This window comes from Typopeltis vanoorti, chromosome 7, assembly GCF_054136105.1.
Source record: "Typopeltis vanoorti isolate ZY-2024b chromosome 7, IOZ_Tvanoo_1.0, whole genome shotgun sequence".
In the NCBI taxonomy this organism is placed as follows: Eukaryota; Metazoa; Arthropoda; class Arachnida; order Uropygi; family Thelyphonidae; genus Typopeltis; species Typopeltis vanoorti.
The window spans coordinates 110,205,497-110,223,047 of NC_143555.1; the positions used below are offsets into that span (position 1 = coordinate 110,205,497).

The 17,551-nt window shown below is 35.6% G+C and overlaps 1 protein-coding gene across 1 annotated transcript in view; it reads right to left on the reverse strand.

Annotated features, from left to right (window-relative positions):
• Ndc1 (Nuclear division cycle 1) overlaps window positions 1-17,551 on the reverse strand; it is a 152,473-nt gene that overhangs the window by 51,212 nt on the left and 83,710 nt on the right. The window contains exon 10 of the mRNA XM_090396064.1: window positions 12,818-12,899. Coding sequence (XP_090252190.1) covers window positions 12,818-12,899 — 82 coding nt within the window. The remainder of the gene's footprint in view (window positions 1-12,817; window positions 12,900-17,551) is intronic.

The following is a 17,551-nucleotide window of genomic DNA, read 5'->3' on the forward strand; positions in this document are numbered from 1 at the left end:
CTTTGTTTTACACTTGAGTTTAAATCAGCCATAAAAAAGGGCATATACTACCTCTGAACAATATTGTTAATCTCCACTGTTGATTATTATCTGTATGGATTACATTATAAAGTATTAAGTAATGTTAAACCAGATAATATTAATGATGAAATACCTGATAAGGTATTTCATCATTAATATCAAAATAATATCAAAATAATAAACAATATGTTGAAGTAAGTAATCGGACTATTAGAGGAAATTATTGGTATAGTGTTGACTCTCGCTATGGCAAGCTCACAGGTAACCATAGACATGGTTCCCTGTGAGTAGTGAATAATGCATAGTAATCAGCTTTAGGCAATGGAAATGTGAGGGCACTACCTCAGCCAAGAAATGTACAGAAAAATCCAGGATTATAAGGGATCAAAGGATGCTTGGAAGAGGGATAAGGAGATAAACTCTGATGTATGCTCTCTTCTTAGTAAAAAAAAAAAACATACATGGCATATATACTTCCAATAAAAGTCATTTTCATGCATGTAAAATTAGAGAAGGTAGTTATGTTTGATGACTGCCTCAAGAACATCAAGGAATTCAAGCACTGCTGGCAATAAGCAGTACTACTACTACTAGCTTTTATGCCATGATGTTTGAAATGGTTGAACTAATCACAATTGGTCCCAAAGGTTTCTATTTTTGTAGATAGTTAAGATGCACTCTGCCTTTCCAAAAGGAAGAGTTCTGCTAATTCTAATCTTTCACCCCACACACTTAATAACTTATTCCATCTTCTTCAATGAATTGCTCCTAGAATATGTCAGTTTTGTTGTGGTCAATGTACTTGGAACTTGGACCAATGGACTTGGAATATTTTTATTTTATTATTTTTTCCCAATCGACATTCTTTAGAATTGCATGTTCAGGTTTGAATGCTGGCTGAAGCTCATATTGTGGTTTAATGGAATGAAGATAAAAGAAGGAAAGAATTAAACAGAGATTTAATAGTGTCAATATTTTGTCTCAGTCACAGAGACATCATTAAGACACACACACACCGTTCATAAGATATTAGGGCTTCACTATGGTAAGAGGTTTAAAAATTAATTTTTAGACCTCCCTTCCCCCCTCAAACTTGGAAAGTTTCACCCAACAATATTTACTGAGGTTTAGTTTATTATTTAAACCTGCTGCTGATTTTTAAAAAAAAAAAAAGTCATTTCTCATTTGATTCAGTGCAGGATGAACAGAGCATAATAAGTTACACCTGATTTTGCAAGAACAAGGAACAAAGAACATAGAACTGAGAGGAGGGAGGGAGGGAGGGAGGGAGTGGTCCTGATTATAGGATAAGATCAACCATCTTTTTACTGGGTTTGAAAGCAGTGTGATTACATTTCTTTAAAGTTCTAGCTATTTATGACGGTTTATACATTGACTGGAAAGATGTCAACAGACATCATAGTGTGAGGAACAAACAGCCATGACATCCACCTTAATAAGACATAGGACCTCCTCTTGCTGCAATAACTGCAACAATCCTATGGGGCATACTTTCCATAAGTGTACAATAGTGATCAATGGGAATTTTGACCTATTCTTCATGTAGGCATATAATGAGGTCATGGACTGTTGTGGGACAGACATCGCTGGACTTCACCCGATGTTCCAGTTCATCCTATAAACGTTTAATAAGGTTGAGATCAGGACTTTGTAGAGGCCAGTCAAGTGTGGTGACATTCATGCCCACAAACCACGCAGTTAGAGCAGCAGCTTTATGATATGGTGCATTGTCTTGCACAGACAGTGATAAGTTCTGTAGAAACACCACAAAGTAGGAAGCATTGCATAATCCAGAATATTCAGATACCTAATTAAAATAAAAAGCCAAAAGGCTAGTTTTCTGGCAATTGAATAGATATTAAATGGATAAGAATCCTATATTGTTATATAGCCAATAAGTGAAACTCAAGATCGATAACTACGATCTATGAGTTTCAATGCCGAAAAACTATCGGCAAAGGCAATTCGAAGCAAAGGTGGAGCAAGCTCCCTCACTATTCTTGATATTCTCTCATAATGTAAAACACAGCTCCTAGGAGATGTAATACTGTCATTACATTATGAGGGGAGGTCACTACCCAGACCGGGTAGTGATCTCCATTTTATCCATTTAATATCTATTCAATTGCCAGAAAACTAGCCTTTTGGCTTTTTATTTTAATTACAAAATACAAGCACACCTTTATGGCATTCATATAGTGAAGGTATGTAAGTTCTTTTCACTAAGCTTTGATATTTTCCAGGTCTACCTACTCACTGATGAGACCTCAAAAAAGGTTGAAACCGGTCTGGGTAGTGACCTCCCCTCATAATGTAATGACAGTATTACATCTCCTAGGAGCTGTGTTTTACATTATGAGAGAATATCAAGAATAGTGAGGGGGCTTGCTCCACCTTTGCTTTGAATTGCCTTCGCCGATAGTTTTTCGGCATTGAAACTCATAGATCGTAGTTATCGATCTTGAGTTTCACTTACTGTCTATATAGCAATATAGGATTCTTATCCATTTAATATCTATTCAGATACCTCTCAGAGTTCAATGTTTATGACACCATAAACAGATGTTCGAGGCCAAACCAGAAATAACTGGACCACACCATTACACCGCTACCTTCAAATTTCATAGATGGGGTTAGGCACTCTGGTAAGAGATATTCACTGGGCATATGCCAGACCAACATCCATCCATCCACCTGCTCTGTAGAGGATGTAGTGTGATTCATTGTTCCATAACACAGCTTTACAAGCTTCCACGTCCCACTGTACACACTCTTTGCACCACTGAAGATGACACTGAATGTTGGTTTGGGTAATATTGGGCTTGCATATTGCGATCCTACCATGGAAATCCATGTTATGAGCCTCAGAGTTCTAAATGTTTTTGTGCAGATTCATGTTTCAGTTGATGTCCAAAACTATGCATTCAACATGTTGGCTGGCAAATGGTTTTTACATATTCCTTCGTAGTACCCTATGGTCACATTCAGTGAGTGTGCTGGGTTGTTCACTGCAGGTAGCACTTGTAGTTAACTTCCTGTTGTTAGATCCTGAATGAAGGAATCTTGCAAAGAAGTCGTTCATTCAGAATCTAACATACTAACTAAACTACCTGCACATCAGCTGAAATTAAAGTGAAACTTCACATATGTATAAAATTGCATTAATTTTATGTACCTTGTATTTTAATCTATTGTGATCATACTAAGATCGAATTAGAGAATGTTTTAAAAGAGGAATTTGTTAATATTAATTTAAGCCTCACTTTAGCTGAATAGAGTGATTGTGAGTCACCAGACAGAGATTAAGTAACAATTCTTAGAAGGTATACTACTACACGTGTCCAGCGTAACGCCGGTGGCAGTAGCTTACGCAGAACGTACGTCAACGCAAATTCCGTGAATACAAGAGTATAACAGCAAAGGGGAGAGCAAGGGATGAACCCAAGGGGAGAAAGGATAAGTCGTGTGCAAAGGGGACTGAGAAAAAAGAGAGCACTCGAACGAAGAACATAAGGGGACGAGCGCCGTATCGCGGCTCTCTGCTGTCATATCGTTTTCCTGATTCCTGGTTTGGAAGTTAGCCGGTGGTTCGAGTAAGGGGAGGGGAGCGTCTGTGCTAAGATGACGGACAGAGTTTTCCTGAGAATGAAGTAGGATTCTACGTACAGCTGAAGATAAAATTTCCAGTCCTAGCAGAATCGAGCCATCGCTGAAAGGTCTCATCGAAAGGAATAGAGATGTTTCCTGAGACGCAAAGATTCGAGTCCGTGTTCGGCAGAAATTATGAAGATAGCATAACCTCCCTACGTTGGTGTAAAGACAGCCAATAAACAAGAGGTAACCAGACGTACATGTGGTGCTGAAAGACAGAGGGAAAAAGTTCGATAAAGTAAAATTACTCTATTTTGTGTTTAGAATTCCTTAGAAGAGAGAAGATTATATGTGAATGTAAATTATGAACATTATCCTAAAGAACTTTGTGGAAAGACTCTGATTAGATAGTTAACCTCCTTTTGAGAATAAGGAGAATTGTTTGGAAGAAGTTTTGTGTTGTATGTGATTGAGTTAACTTAAAAGATTAGGATTTGGATTTTAGTAACTGAGTAACATTAGAATGTTTGTTTATAATATCTTATGAATAACTTGCAGAAGGGAATTTTAGCTTCACATCATATCATTTGCAATCTATCCCAATTTTCAATTACTGTGTTTTACGATGTTTTATAACCTTTGATTTAATTTAGAGTATGTTAATTTCTTAACTCGAGTTTCCTTATTTAGTATTGAGTCAAAATTGAAGGTATGAATTTTTTTAGTGTATTTTGTTTTGATATTCCAATAAACATGTCATATTTACCTAAACCTGAGTCATGTCTGATTACGATTCCAAACTACCACTTATAAAAATAGAACCTCTTTTGGCGGGAAGGAATTAGAAAGTGTATATAATTATAGATTTAGGTCACGACTGCAGTCTGAATCTATAAGGCCGTGTTAAAGTGATTTACTATGTAAGAAAGAACGCCTCAGAATCTAGTATTGTCTTCCTGAGCAAGGATCTTTTCTGCTATAGCAGGCTGGCGCAGCATAATATAAATTTGCCAGTATCCAAAGAGGAAACAATCCTAGATATAAATATATTAGGCCCAATATCTGAAGGAGTAAAAATAGCAATAGGAAGATATAAATCAGTAAAATATAGAGAAAGCAACAACGTAACAATAACACTGTGCTTCCATCTCAGTATGGTATCACTGATTGTTGACCTGAAATGGTCCAATTTGTCAACAATTTGCTGAACAGATAGGCCTGCAACATGGCATCCTATCACAATGTCTATTTCAAATTCTGTTGGTTCTCTTCTCACAGCCATTTCACTTGGACATAGTTGCACTGACTTGGGGGCATCATATTCCTCCAATTTATACCACTAAAAACATGTGACTCGTTACACGGCACAATACACTTTGCCCATTGGGCTTACAAACCACCCTAATAAAAAAAAACATTATGCTGTTTTATTAATTAAAAATACATACACATGTAAAACATTTTTTTAAATATAAAAACTGAATAAACATTTTCTGTGCTTAATTTCTTTTTCTTGTGGTATTTTTTATGTAAACATATCAGGTTATTTACTACTCACCTTTAAAGAAGTTTATGTATTCACAACACAAAGTAGTTTATATATGGTTAAATGCAAATCCACTTGCTGTTCATGAAGTTTACATACCTAATTAAGAATGACTTGCAAAATAATAAAAGCTGGTGATAAGTAGTGGTATAATGCTCCTAAAAACTGTTTCGAAATTATTAGCTATGGTTCTCTCATATGAATATCAGTTTAACACTCTTAGAAAAATAGGAAACCAGAGTACAGCAATATATCTGACTCATCTACAAGCTACACTGAGTAGAATACAATACAATGCTATACTCAAAGGAAAATTTCTTATCATGCACTTTAAAGAATCTAGTGAAACATCTCCTATCATGAACCCATAACAGAATCAGGGTCTAATTTGGCACAACACACAGGCATTGCTTATCAGATCTGTACATAAACCTATCTGAAGATAATCAGGTCTCAATACTTCAGACCTCAATTACTTTGTCAATGAAAGCAGTATGAGAAAATGATGACAAACCTAATATCTACAATGTGGTGATTACATTTTTCAGTTTATATTGTTAAGCTTTTTATTTTATCATTATGATGCTATCTTCTCTGTATTTTATGTTATCCAGCAACCTTGACAAAGCTACCCGATATTAAGGAAGCAAAACCTTGGTGATGAAATTTATGAGTATGATGACAAAAGCAATCATGTATGGTGTAAAGATATTTAACTATCTTTACATGATTTCTGTTTTATGAAAGCTATTATTAGTAAAGTGAAATAAGAGATGAATAAAAATATCATTATTATTATTATTTGTGACACCTCCAAGGAGTCTGAAGACTCATCGCGGGAGGACACCTACTGCACAACTCTCTGTCTCCACTACTACACAGAACCTCAACTACCAATCACCTACATCAATGCCATCTACTGCCCACAACCACCACAGCTAGTATTTTTTGTCTGTAAATTGTGTGTGTTCTGAAGGGCCGATTTGTCTGTATGTGGGATGAAAAACCCTGCTACCTCCGTACGAGATCGGCTAACTCATCTTCAATGGAAAAAGCCCATATAAAGATTCCTCCTGTCATGACGAGAATCGAACTTAGGCCTTTTCTAGTCGAAGGGCACAACATACCGTCGTTCTTCCAATTGCACTAAGAAGGAGCTATGGCGATTATGTCATTAAAATTATATTTGTTCAAGTAATATTATACCAAAAGAAGAGCATATCAGCAGTATTTGTTGTTTTGCTATTGATGGACAACTAGTGAAGCCATTAAGACTAACAACAAGAAATCAGCAAGTACATACCTTCCTGAATAATTAGAATTAAAATGTCTGTAGATATTTATTATTCGGAGTACATGAAACACTTATCAAGTGGAAAAGAAACTGCACTGTCAACAAATGTGTCCAGCTCTCCATTACTGAAAAACTCTACTATTTGTGACAACAATACATCATGACATAATTCATGCAATCGCAAATAAGAGAATACAGTATATGCTCTACTGTTATGTGAAACAAACAGCTGATGGACACAAGAGGTTTTTGAATGGATTGGATAAAAAAAGAAGATAAGGGAGAGTTGTAAATGATTCCCTTTAAGAAATAGTGAAAAACATATGAAATGAACAGTTGTTTTGTGTGCATTCCTTATTATTCAAGTTAATATAATTTTTGGTTGTTTGGGTGAAGATCAGATGGAAAGCTATTCTGTTTGTGGAAATCACATTTGACAAGTAAAAACACAGGAACGTTTCAGAATAGTTCTATTCTATTTCAGTGCTGGGTAGCTGAATTTTATGAAGTATACTGTTAATGTTTTTTGGTATCTGTTTTAAACAGAAACTGAATATGCTTGAAGTAAGACATATACTGAAGATATAGGTATGAGTTATCATTTTCTTTCATGATTATGTGCAAGGAAATTTGTTGCTACTATTTCCCTTAAAGAACTCAAGGACTGATGAGGACTTTACAGAACAAGATTTGCCAAGTTTTCTGTTATCTCTATTTGAGTCTCTAATTAAATATGTTAACTTCTGCTGTGTGTGAATGAGTAGAAAGGTCATTACTTTTTGAATATACAATTTTATCCTATATGCTGTGTTTTATATATACTTTGATAAAAAAAAAATATACATACAGGGTGTTCGGGATAAATTTGACATATTTATAATTAATTATATTTTTCCGTAAGTTACATGTATTAACACACACTTCTCTTCATTTAAAAGTTTGGACCCTTCTTCATTCATATACAAGATGTCAGAAAGGATGGATAGCTGGAACCCACCTGAATCATGGAAGAGAATAACTTGTATCATGATGATTCGTGCCCACCATCAAAATAAGGATATTACGACTGCTGCCCAATGCTCCCTGAATACAGTAAAAACAATCAGGCATGAACTAGAGACTTGCAATGGTGACTACGAGGATGTAGCAAGAAGAAAGATCCCTAGCAGACGATCTGATTGCGTTCGTACAGCAGAATTCCTCGCAAATCTGCAGGAACAGGTGTTGAAGAACCCTGGCATTGGAATTCGGGCTTTGTTCGTGGAGTTGCTAACTGTAGTCAAGCCCTGGATAACAAGGGTAGCCAATGGTAGGCCATATGTATGGCAGCAGGATTCGGCCCCTTGCCACACCTCTGGGAAAAGTCAAAAATGGTTGTCTGAAAATTTCTACGACTTCACCAGTCCAAATGTTTGGCCTCCAAACTCCCCAGACCTTAACCCCATGGATTATTTTGTATGGGTCGCAGTTGAAAAAGACACCAATCGCACTTCCAGTAATACAAAAGCCCAGTTAATGGATAAAATTAAAACAGTTTTTGCGGCCCTTCCCAGGGAGACTGTAGCATCAGCTTGTTCGAGGTTCCGAAGCAGAATTGAAGCTGTGATCGATGCTAATGGTGGTTATTTTGAGTAAATCTTGTTGATAGTATTGTAATTAACTCTGCCTGTAATGTTTTTTTGTCAATTCATTAAATTTAATAGATACAAAGAAGATTTTCTTTTTCCTTACGAAACTGTCAAATTTATCCCGAACACCCTGTATATAAAAGAAAACTCAGTTTTCATATATGTAGCATAGCGAAACACCAAATACATAGATCTGGAGATAGAACCTATAAAGTTAGGGGAAAACATATTTACATTAAGTAAACTATTACTATTTACAATGGAAAATGCATTTTAGGAGTTACTTGACTCAAGCTGGATAAACAGTATAACACTGCATATCCTAAGTTTTTCGACATAAAAAAGAGGTAAATGTAAGGAATAAGAGAGAAATTAGCCAAAGCACTAAACTAGCAGTATGCAAAACCACATTCAAACCAATTTTAACTTATGAATCTGAGAGCTGGGTTAGAAATAATAGTTGATATAGAGACTACAGATATGAGAATTCTGAGAAAAATTACAGAAGTATAGCATCAATGGCAAAATTATATTAAAAATGAAGATATTAGAAAGCAAATTGACATTGTTAGCATTCAAGAATGTGCGAGCAGAGATCATCTAAGGTGATATGAGCATTCAAATAGAATGGAAGAGGTTAGCAAAACAGGTACGTGATGTCAAGATGACAAAGAAAAAACTCTGAAGAAGATCAAGATTGAGATTTTGATGCAGTCAGAGGTGTCCTAGAAGACAGAAATTAAGATATGACAATACTGGGGCACTGACAAGTGAAAGAATAATTTGGAGGAAAATTGTTGGCATGACATCGAGTTTGGTTCAAGGATACACTGTGGTTGGTAAGTAAATTTAGCAGTCCTTTAAAATTAGTGATTTTTGTCTGTTTTATTGTTATTCCCTTAGAAAATTAGTGTACATTTTAGTGTATTTAGTATTTTATAACATATTTTTATTAAGATATTTCAATTATAAGTACAAGCTTAAAATGATGCCAAAAATGCATAAGAAATGTAATGCTAAAAAAAACACCGCAGCAAGAACAAGAAGATTAGCCCCTCTAATGGAGATATGGAGGAGGTTAATGAAAATGAATTAACCTCCAAAATAGCAAAATTGAAGCAGATCATCAGAGATGATGATGCAGGAATTGCAAAAAAAAGTCGAGAGGCATTTAAATGAACAGAGGGAGAAAAAGAAAATTACACAGGAAAATAGGAAATAACAAAGCACAGAAACAGGAAACATTTTCTGAATGACGTTGTTTGTAAAAAGAAGGATGTTATTTGGTATGGTGACTCTATAATAAAACATGCTATTGATGAGCAAGTTATATTCGACTTTTCCTGGAGCAAAAATTAAGAATATAAAGGAAGCAATTCAAAACCAAAAAAGAAAAGTAAATGAAACTGTAATTGTAGTACATACTAATGACTTAACTGGTGATAAGTTCAGTATGAGAGAGGACATGAAAGGGTTGTTGGAAGAGGTGAGAGTGAAGAGTGAGAAAGTGAAAATAGTCAGTATTTTACCTTGATATGATAAAAATGAATTAAGAAGAAGGGCTATGATACCAAATGATTCAATGCATAGGAATGGATGTGAGTTTTTGGATGTGCAGAGTGAGTTTGAGGGAAGATTGGATTTGTATAAGAGGGACGGCCTACACCTGAATGTGTTCGGTATCAGGAGTCTAGAAAAACTAGTAACTGGTATGAGACCTAACACAGAGTCAGGGAAACTAAATTATAAAGGGAGGAATGGTAAGTGTAAGAGTGCCAGTGTAATATAACTGTGTTAATGATGGGAATGGGCTTTATCATGGCAAGGGGAGAACGATTTCGACCTTGTGTTCGTCTGGTTCAGACCCATCAAACATGCAAAGATGTCTAAACATGTATAAGGCACTGCAGTCTAGGAGTATCAGAAACAAAAGGGTAGAGTTTGTTGCCTTGATCAATATGTTGGGGGCCTCAGATTTAGGCATTAGTGAGACCTGGCTATCAGAATCAGACATAATAACTGGTATTGAGTATCAAGCATACAGTATTTTTAGGAAGGATAGACAAGATAGGAGAGGATGTGCTGCTAATGATATCAAATGCCTTGAATCCAGTTAAAGTTGAGTCCTATGACTGCAATACAAGTAACAATTTTTCATGCAGCACTGAGTTTGAAGCCATCTGGTGTGAGGTGGAATCTAACAAGATCAATTACATAGGGGATGTTGTTATAGACTTGGTGGATCAGTTGCTAGTGATGAATAAATGCATCACCAAATAGAAAAGATGAGTGCAAAAAGAGTAATCATAATGGGAGACTTTAATTATCCAAATATTGATAGGGTAGCAGTAGAATCTCATGAGAAGAATGAAAACGCATTTATTAAGCTGTTGTGGGATAACTTCCTCAAGCAACATGTGACATGTAAATCTAACATTCTTTGAACTCGAGGTCAAAGAATGTTAGATTTAATTATAGTGTCAGAGGGCGTTTCAGTTAAAGACAATTATGCAATGGGAATATTCTGCCTCCAGTTGGTGACAGTGATCATGCAGTACTCACTTATGAAGTGACTAAATTTATGAATGTTCCATTCAGAAAAAAGGTTACATGCTGAACTACAAGCATGTAACCTTTTCTGAATGCATGAAATTATGACCAACTGAGGTCATAATACTGAGTTCAGTGGAATGGGATCAGTTGCTGGATGGGAAGAATATCAACAGTGCATGAGAAGCATTTAAACAATACTTAAATGATGCAATATCAGAAAGTGTCCTGAGAGTTCGTAGGAAAAGAAACTGGCTCTGCATGCTAAAAACAACCCAAAATAATTCTATCGATATGCTGCAAGTAAAAGAAAGAAAGAAAGAAGACTATGAAAGAATAACTCTTCTAAATGCAGACAGCGTGAGGGTTAAAGATGCAGAAGAGGTTGTTCAACTAATAAGTGCCCCTTTTGTTAAAAGCTATCAACCTGGTATACGCAACACTGAGCTCACTGCTACCTCTTCACTGGATGAAGAAACTCAGGTGTATGAGGATGAGGTATTAGAGCTGTTGCACAAACTGAATAAGAATTCAGCAATAGGGACTGATGGGATATTAGCACGTGTGCTAATATCCCATCAGTGTTCAGCTGAACTGGCTATTCCTTTGACCAGGTTATTTAATATGAGTCTCAGAACAGGGAAGATTCTGCAGGAATGGAAATAATGTATGGTAATTCCATTGTATAAGGGAATAATTATAGTTTCTTAGGAGTGGTGGTGAAGATTTTGGAAAAATTGGTTAGGGCTTGCATTCAGAAATGGGTTGACAGTAAATCTCTACTTTGCAATGAGCAACATGGGTTTACTAAGTGAAGGTCATGTTTTAGCAACGTGCTCACATTCTATAACAATGTTACCATTGAACTAGACAAGAAGAATGGATAAACCATGATACCTCTGAATTTTGCTAACGGCTTTTGACAGAATACAGCATGGAAGACTGTTCCATAAATTGGAGAATATGGGTTTGGGTTATAGAATATTAGCATGGATAAGAGGATGACTGACTGACTGACAGATATCAAAAAGTGGTATATGGGGGATGTGAGCCTGCAAGATTTAAGATAACAAGTGGTGTACCACAAGGATCAGTGCTTGGTCCATTGTTATTCAATCTGTACATTAATGATATTGGGAAGGATTTGACAGGCAACTTATTACTATTTGCTGATGATGCAAAGATAGGTAGGGTAATCGGATATGCATCTAATATGCAGTACTTGCAGAATGATTTTAATAGGCTGGAATTGTGGGCATGGGAAAATGGATGTCAGTAAATGTGAAGTCATTCACTCAGTATGATTAGATATCCAATGTTGTATTATATTGGTGGTATTATGCTAGAAGAAACTGATGAGGCTAGGGATCTTGGAGTGTTAGTAGATAGGAAGTTGAAGTTCAGGAGCCATGTGGCAAAGATTGCAAATACATCTCAAAAGATAATTGCAATGCTGAAAAGAATGTTCACGTGTAAAGATAAGGATGTCATTTTGTCTCTTTACAAGGCCTTGATAAGACCTCACGTGGACTATTGTGTGCAGGTCTGGTCTACTGGTTTCTGTTGTGATACTGATATATTGGAGAGAGTGCAAAGGAGAGTGTTAAAAATGATATCAGGATTGTAGAATACTGATTATGAAGACAGACTGAGAATTTGTAGACTGTGGACACTAGCAAACAAGAGAAAGAGAGAGGTGATATGATTGAGACCTACAAACTTCTGAAAGGGTCATACAGGATTTCAATTGATGGAATTTTTCAATTTATGGAGAATGGGGAAAGGACAAGAGGATCTTGGAAACTAAGAATGAATGCTGTTAAGAAGGGGGGATGAGGGCTAGATTTTTCTCTCATAGGGTCATGTGCGACTGGAATGGATTGCCATTGGATGTTTTGAGTGCAAGCAGTGCTAATGAATTCAAGAATAAGTATGATAGCTGGTGTGTGCGTGTGTGTGTGTGTGTGTGTGTGTGTAGTATGTGGTCTTCCTCGATGAGTCTCTGACTCACTGGAAGTCTCTCTCTTAATAATAATGGAAACTTAATCAGACAGGAATATCATGATCTCCTGTACATCTCTTGAGGCTATATATATCGGGAAAACTGATGATGATAGTGAAAATGCTATAAAAAAAGGAAAGCTATGCATAAATAAATAATCTGACCTGGATAGCTGATGCTGTATATCAATAATCTTCTGAATTTAGAATGTTGGCTCAGCAATTTCAAATCCAGGTAACCTAAATGCTGAAATCAATTTAGAAAAAAAAGAACAAAAATATATAACTGAAATACTTATTTTAATGTGTAATTATGCTTTACTTAGTATTGCTCCAATATATATTTATGAATTTTGTTGTTTTTTATGAAATGTCTAAACGTTTATTAAACTAGGTGATTCCCCCAGGACACTCCCTATGAGTGACTGACGGATCGTCCAACTCAGCAGTAGTTCCACTCAGTGAAAGGCTCACCCTACCACTGAGCAGAACCGCTCATATTCAAGGGTGAAAGCATCCAATGGCATGGTCCTGATAGAGGTAATGCCGGAAAACACCAACTCTCAGAGACTCAAATTGCTCCCTTAAAGCAGAAACCTTAAGAGAGCAAAATTTCTCATTCAGTACTTGTTCAGGCCCAAAGGCAGATATGATTAAAATGTCATCAGTGGATGCCAAACCCAGGAAGATACCAAGGTTGAATTAATGCAAAAGTCATATACTTTCCATAAACAAGAAGCAAAAAGGTGTATCACCTTAATATTAAAATATTCCAAATCAGAGATAGTTGTAGAAAGTTTTCTTTATTTGGTCACAAAATAAATTATACTTGACAAGAAATGATATCTTCATGAATAGGCTACTTGTACATAGAGGCTATTGACTTCACATATATTAATGTAATTTATATGCTATTATTAAAAGAGATCTCCAGGATCTCACTGAGGGAGACCACATGTTACCTGCACCAGCTGTCATACCTTTTCTTGAATTCATTCACACTACTGCACTCACCACCTCCAATGGCAATCCCATTCCAATCATGCACCACTATAGTAGAAAAATCTAGCTCTCACCCCCTTCTTGATAGCATTCATCTTCAACTTCCAAGGATGCCCTCTTGTCCTTTCCCCAACCTTCCATAAAATGAAAAATTCCATCTACTGATATCTTGTATAACCCTTACAGAGATTTGTAAGTCTTAGTCATATCACTCCTCTTTCTCCTATTTGCTAGTGGCTGCAGTCCACAAATTCTCAATCTGTATTCCACAATCCTGATATGTACAGTATAATTTACTTTGTGACCAAGTGAAAAAAACTTTCTATAACTATCTCTCATCTAGAGTACTTTAATAATAAAGTAATGTCCCTTTTCACTACTAGTATATGGCAGATATATGATTTTTGCACTAATTCAAACCTTGGTATCTTTCTGGGTCTGGCTCACACTGATGAGACCTCAATAAAGGTCAAAACAAATGTGGGAAGTAATCTTTCTCATAATGCTTAGCAATATGTATATCCAAAATGAAGTGTGCTCTGATTTATGGGATAATAAGGAAACGGATATGAAGTAAACAGCCTCCATATACAAAGTAGCCTAACCATGAAGACCACATGCAAACTTTTTTTTAGCTTACACTTGGATAAAGGATTAAACAAAGATATAATTTCCTATCTAGTATAGTTTACTTTGTGACCAAGTGAAAAAAACTTCCTACAATTTTAGATAAGTGATTTTTCTAGTTGTCATAATAGATGTTGTTTTTCTATATTCCTACAATGACCATTCTTGCATTTGAGACTTATTTCTTAGTGGAAATTATAATTCTCCTTCATTTTCCTTTCTTTAGCAAACCCCTAATTTTTAGCATCATAGTGATCTTTGGCATAATAAGAATCTAAATCAGTCTTAAACTCCAAACCTATTGTTATCCTGCTTTTATGTAGTGAAATTCATTTATTTAAGTTGCCTTGTTGTCTGCAAAGATCCCATTTCACTCTGCTCTTTATTACAAACTACAAAATATAAGGGGATCATTTAAGGATCAAAGAAAAGAGGTAACTGAGAGGACACCTTCATGTAACCTTTAGGGAATGTAGTAAATAAAGTGAGACTTCTGGTCAGATGTCCAATCCTTACACTCCTGTGATGCACATATTAGTAGATGCCTAAGACAGCATAAAAAAGAGAGAAAGGACTAGCAAATTAAGACCTAACTGAACTGGATTAAACTACAAACAAAGCATAGTTCAACATGATCAAATGTCATACAGGCTGAAGAATGGCTGGTTAAAACAAAACCCCACAGTTTTCGTCAGGAAGCCAGAATGAACAGTGAATTCAGCTATTGGAACAATCTCAAACTCTGATACTGAAGGTAGGCATAATTAACATTAGGAACATTAATGAAAAAAAAAAAAAAAAAAAAATGAAATACCATATTGATATACAGTATTTGCTGGAGACGCACTTTTTTTCTTTGAAAATAGGTCTGAAAAACAGGGTGCATCTTATAGGCCGTTACTTTCATTTCTGAAAATTTTCTGTTCTGAGTTACGCGATTTCTTTCTTGCTTCCTTGCGGTGTGTGAGAGCATTCCAGTTACGTAGAGTTCAGTGGATGCGCATGTGCTGTCATCGACGATCACAGCTGTGTTCCTGTTTGTTTAAACTTTCCAATTGGTGTTACGGTTGTTGTGAACGGTGATAAATTTCTGCCGTTAAATTTTCTCTAAATTTCTTGGCAAATTATGGCTGAAAAATGTCGGCATTGCTACAATATTGCATACAAGTTACGTGTGATTGCGTATGCTAAAGAACATGGAAAGAGGACTGCAGAGAGGCATTTCGGGCCACCCCCCAACTGAGAAAATGATAAGAACTTGGCAGAATTAGGAAGAGAATCTAAAAAATCTTTTTGTCCTAAAAAATGTGTACAAAAAAGGGGGGGTGTTTGCTGTTTTAAGGATACCCCCCAACTGAGAAAATGATAAGAACTTGGCAGAATTAGGAAGAGGATCTAAAAAATCTTTTTGTCCTAAAAAATGTGTACAAAAAAAAGGGGGGGGGTGTTTGCTGTTTTAAGGATACTTGTGACATAAGACTGAATGATATATATGCACGTAAACACAAGAAAGATATTTAATTAACCAAATATTTCAGTCTGGAAATAGCAGACCATCCTCAGTGGTATTACAAGAACAGTTTAAAAAAAAAAAATACAAGCTAGAATACTAACAATAGATCGTTAAAAATATAACACGGCGCGTCATTATATCACTAAGTATTAAGTATAAACGGAATATTTTGAAGTAGAGACATGATTGAGAAAAAAAAAAATTAATGAGTAATCTTCATTAGACTTTCCCAGATTTTTGATATAGATATACAGTCATTACGATTCAGGTTGGGACGATGGAGCAAGGCCTTCACGCTTTCCTTGAACAAACATTCGAACCTATAACGGGATCTATGTAAGAGGCGAGTCCTGGACCAAAAGATGCTGTGGTCAGTTTCAATCCCGTGTTGAGCCAATCCAGACTTTTCAGGTTTGTTGTGAAGAATGTTCTTGGATTCTTTTTTCAAGAGCACGTCCAGTCTGTCCAAAATAGGAGAGATCACAGTTGCAAGGAATTTGATAAACTCCAGGAAGAGATAAAGTTGAGAGTTTGTCTTTAGGAGAAGGAAAATGAGAAGACAATTTGTTAATAGGTGAACACGTAGTTGTTAAATCATATTTCTTTAAAATTCTTGTGATAGGTTCTGAAATACCGGAGATATAAGGAATAGGCACTCGATGTATTGAAACTTTGTTGTTTTGTGGAGGATTATAAGAATTGAGAAGATGTTGAGTACTTTTTTTTAGAAAAGCCATTGAGTTTCATGTGTTGTTGGATAGTAGAATGTTCTTTCTGTAGATAATCAAAAGTAGAACAATTAGTTTTGGACAAGGGAAAAGCAACAGTAGTTATGGACTCAGCAAATTACAGAAGAAAACTTTCTCTTTTGCTTCGAGATTGCTCCACATATCAAGAAATTGATTATAATCCAACCAACAGACAACTAAAGAAATTAAATTCTCTCTTAGATGAAGTCATCAGTTTAGATAAAGACACAATTGAAAGACTTAAAACTCAAAAGACCTCCTAGATTTTATGGCCTTCCAAAAATCCATAAGATTGACTATCCTCTTCGTCCAATAGTAGATTGTATTGATTCTCCTACTTACCGTATAGCCAAATATCTAGCTAAATTATTGAAATCTTACATTGGCAACTCTAATTCTTTTTTAAAAAAATCCTCAGATTTCTTAGAAAAATTAAAAAATGTCTCATTACAACCTACCTACAGATCTTATGGTTAGCTTTGATATAGAATCTTTATATACCAATGTACCCCTCAAGGAAACTTTAAAATTACTTGCTGACATCTTTCCTCAAGACATTATAAAACTATTCGATTTCGTAATACATTCTGGATATTTCGTATGTCAAATTTTACAGCCAAGTAGAAGGAACATCCATGGGAAGTCCTCTTTCTCCTGCTTTAGCCAACTTTTATTTAGAACATTTAGAAAAGTCCTCTTCTCATCTATTTTCCCTCAACCATCTTTTTGGGTAAGATATATAGATGACATCTTTACTATTTGGCCTCACAGCAAAAATTCTTTACCTTCTTTTTTAAACAATATTAATTCCTTGCATCATCATATAAAGTTTACTATGGAAATAGAAGAAAACAACCAGTTATCTTTTTTAGATGTTCTCCTCATCCGGTCACCTTCAAATATTCTTACAACTACAGTATACAGGAAATGAACGTTCACAGGTCGTTATATTCTTAAAGAATCAACCAATCATCCATGTCAAAAAACAGGAATTATAAAATGCCTTAT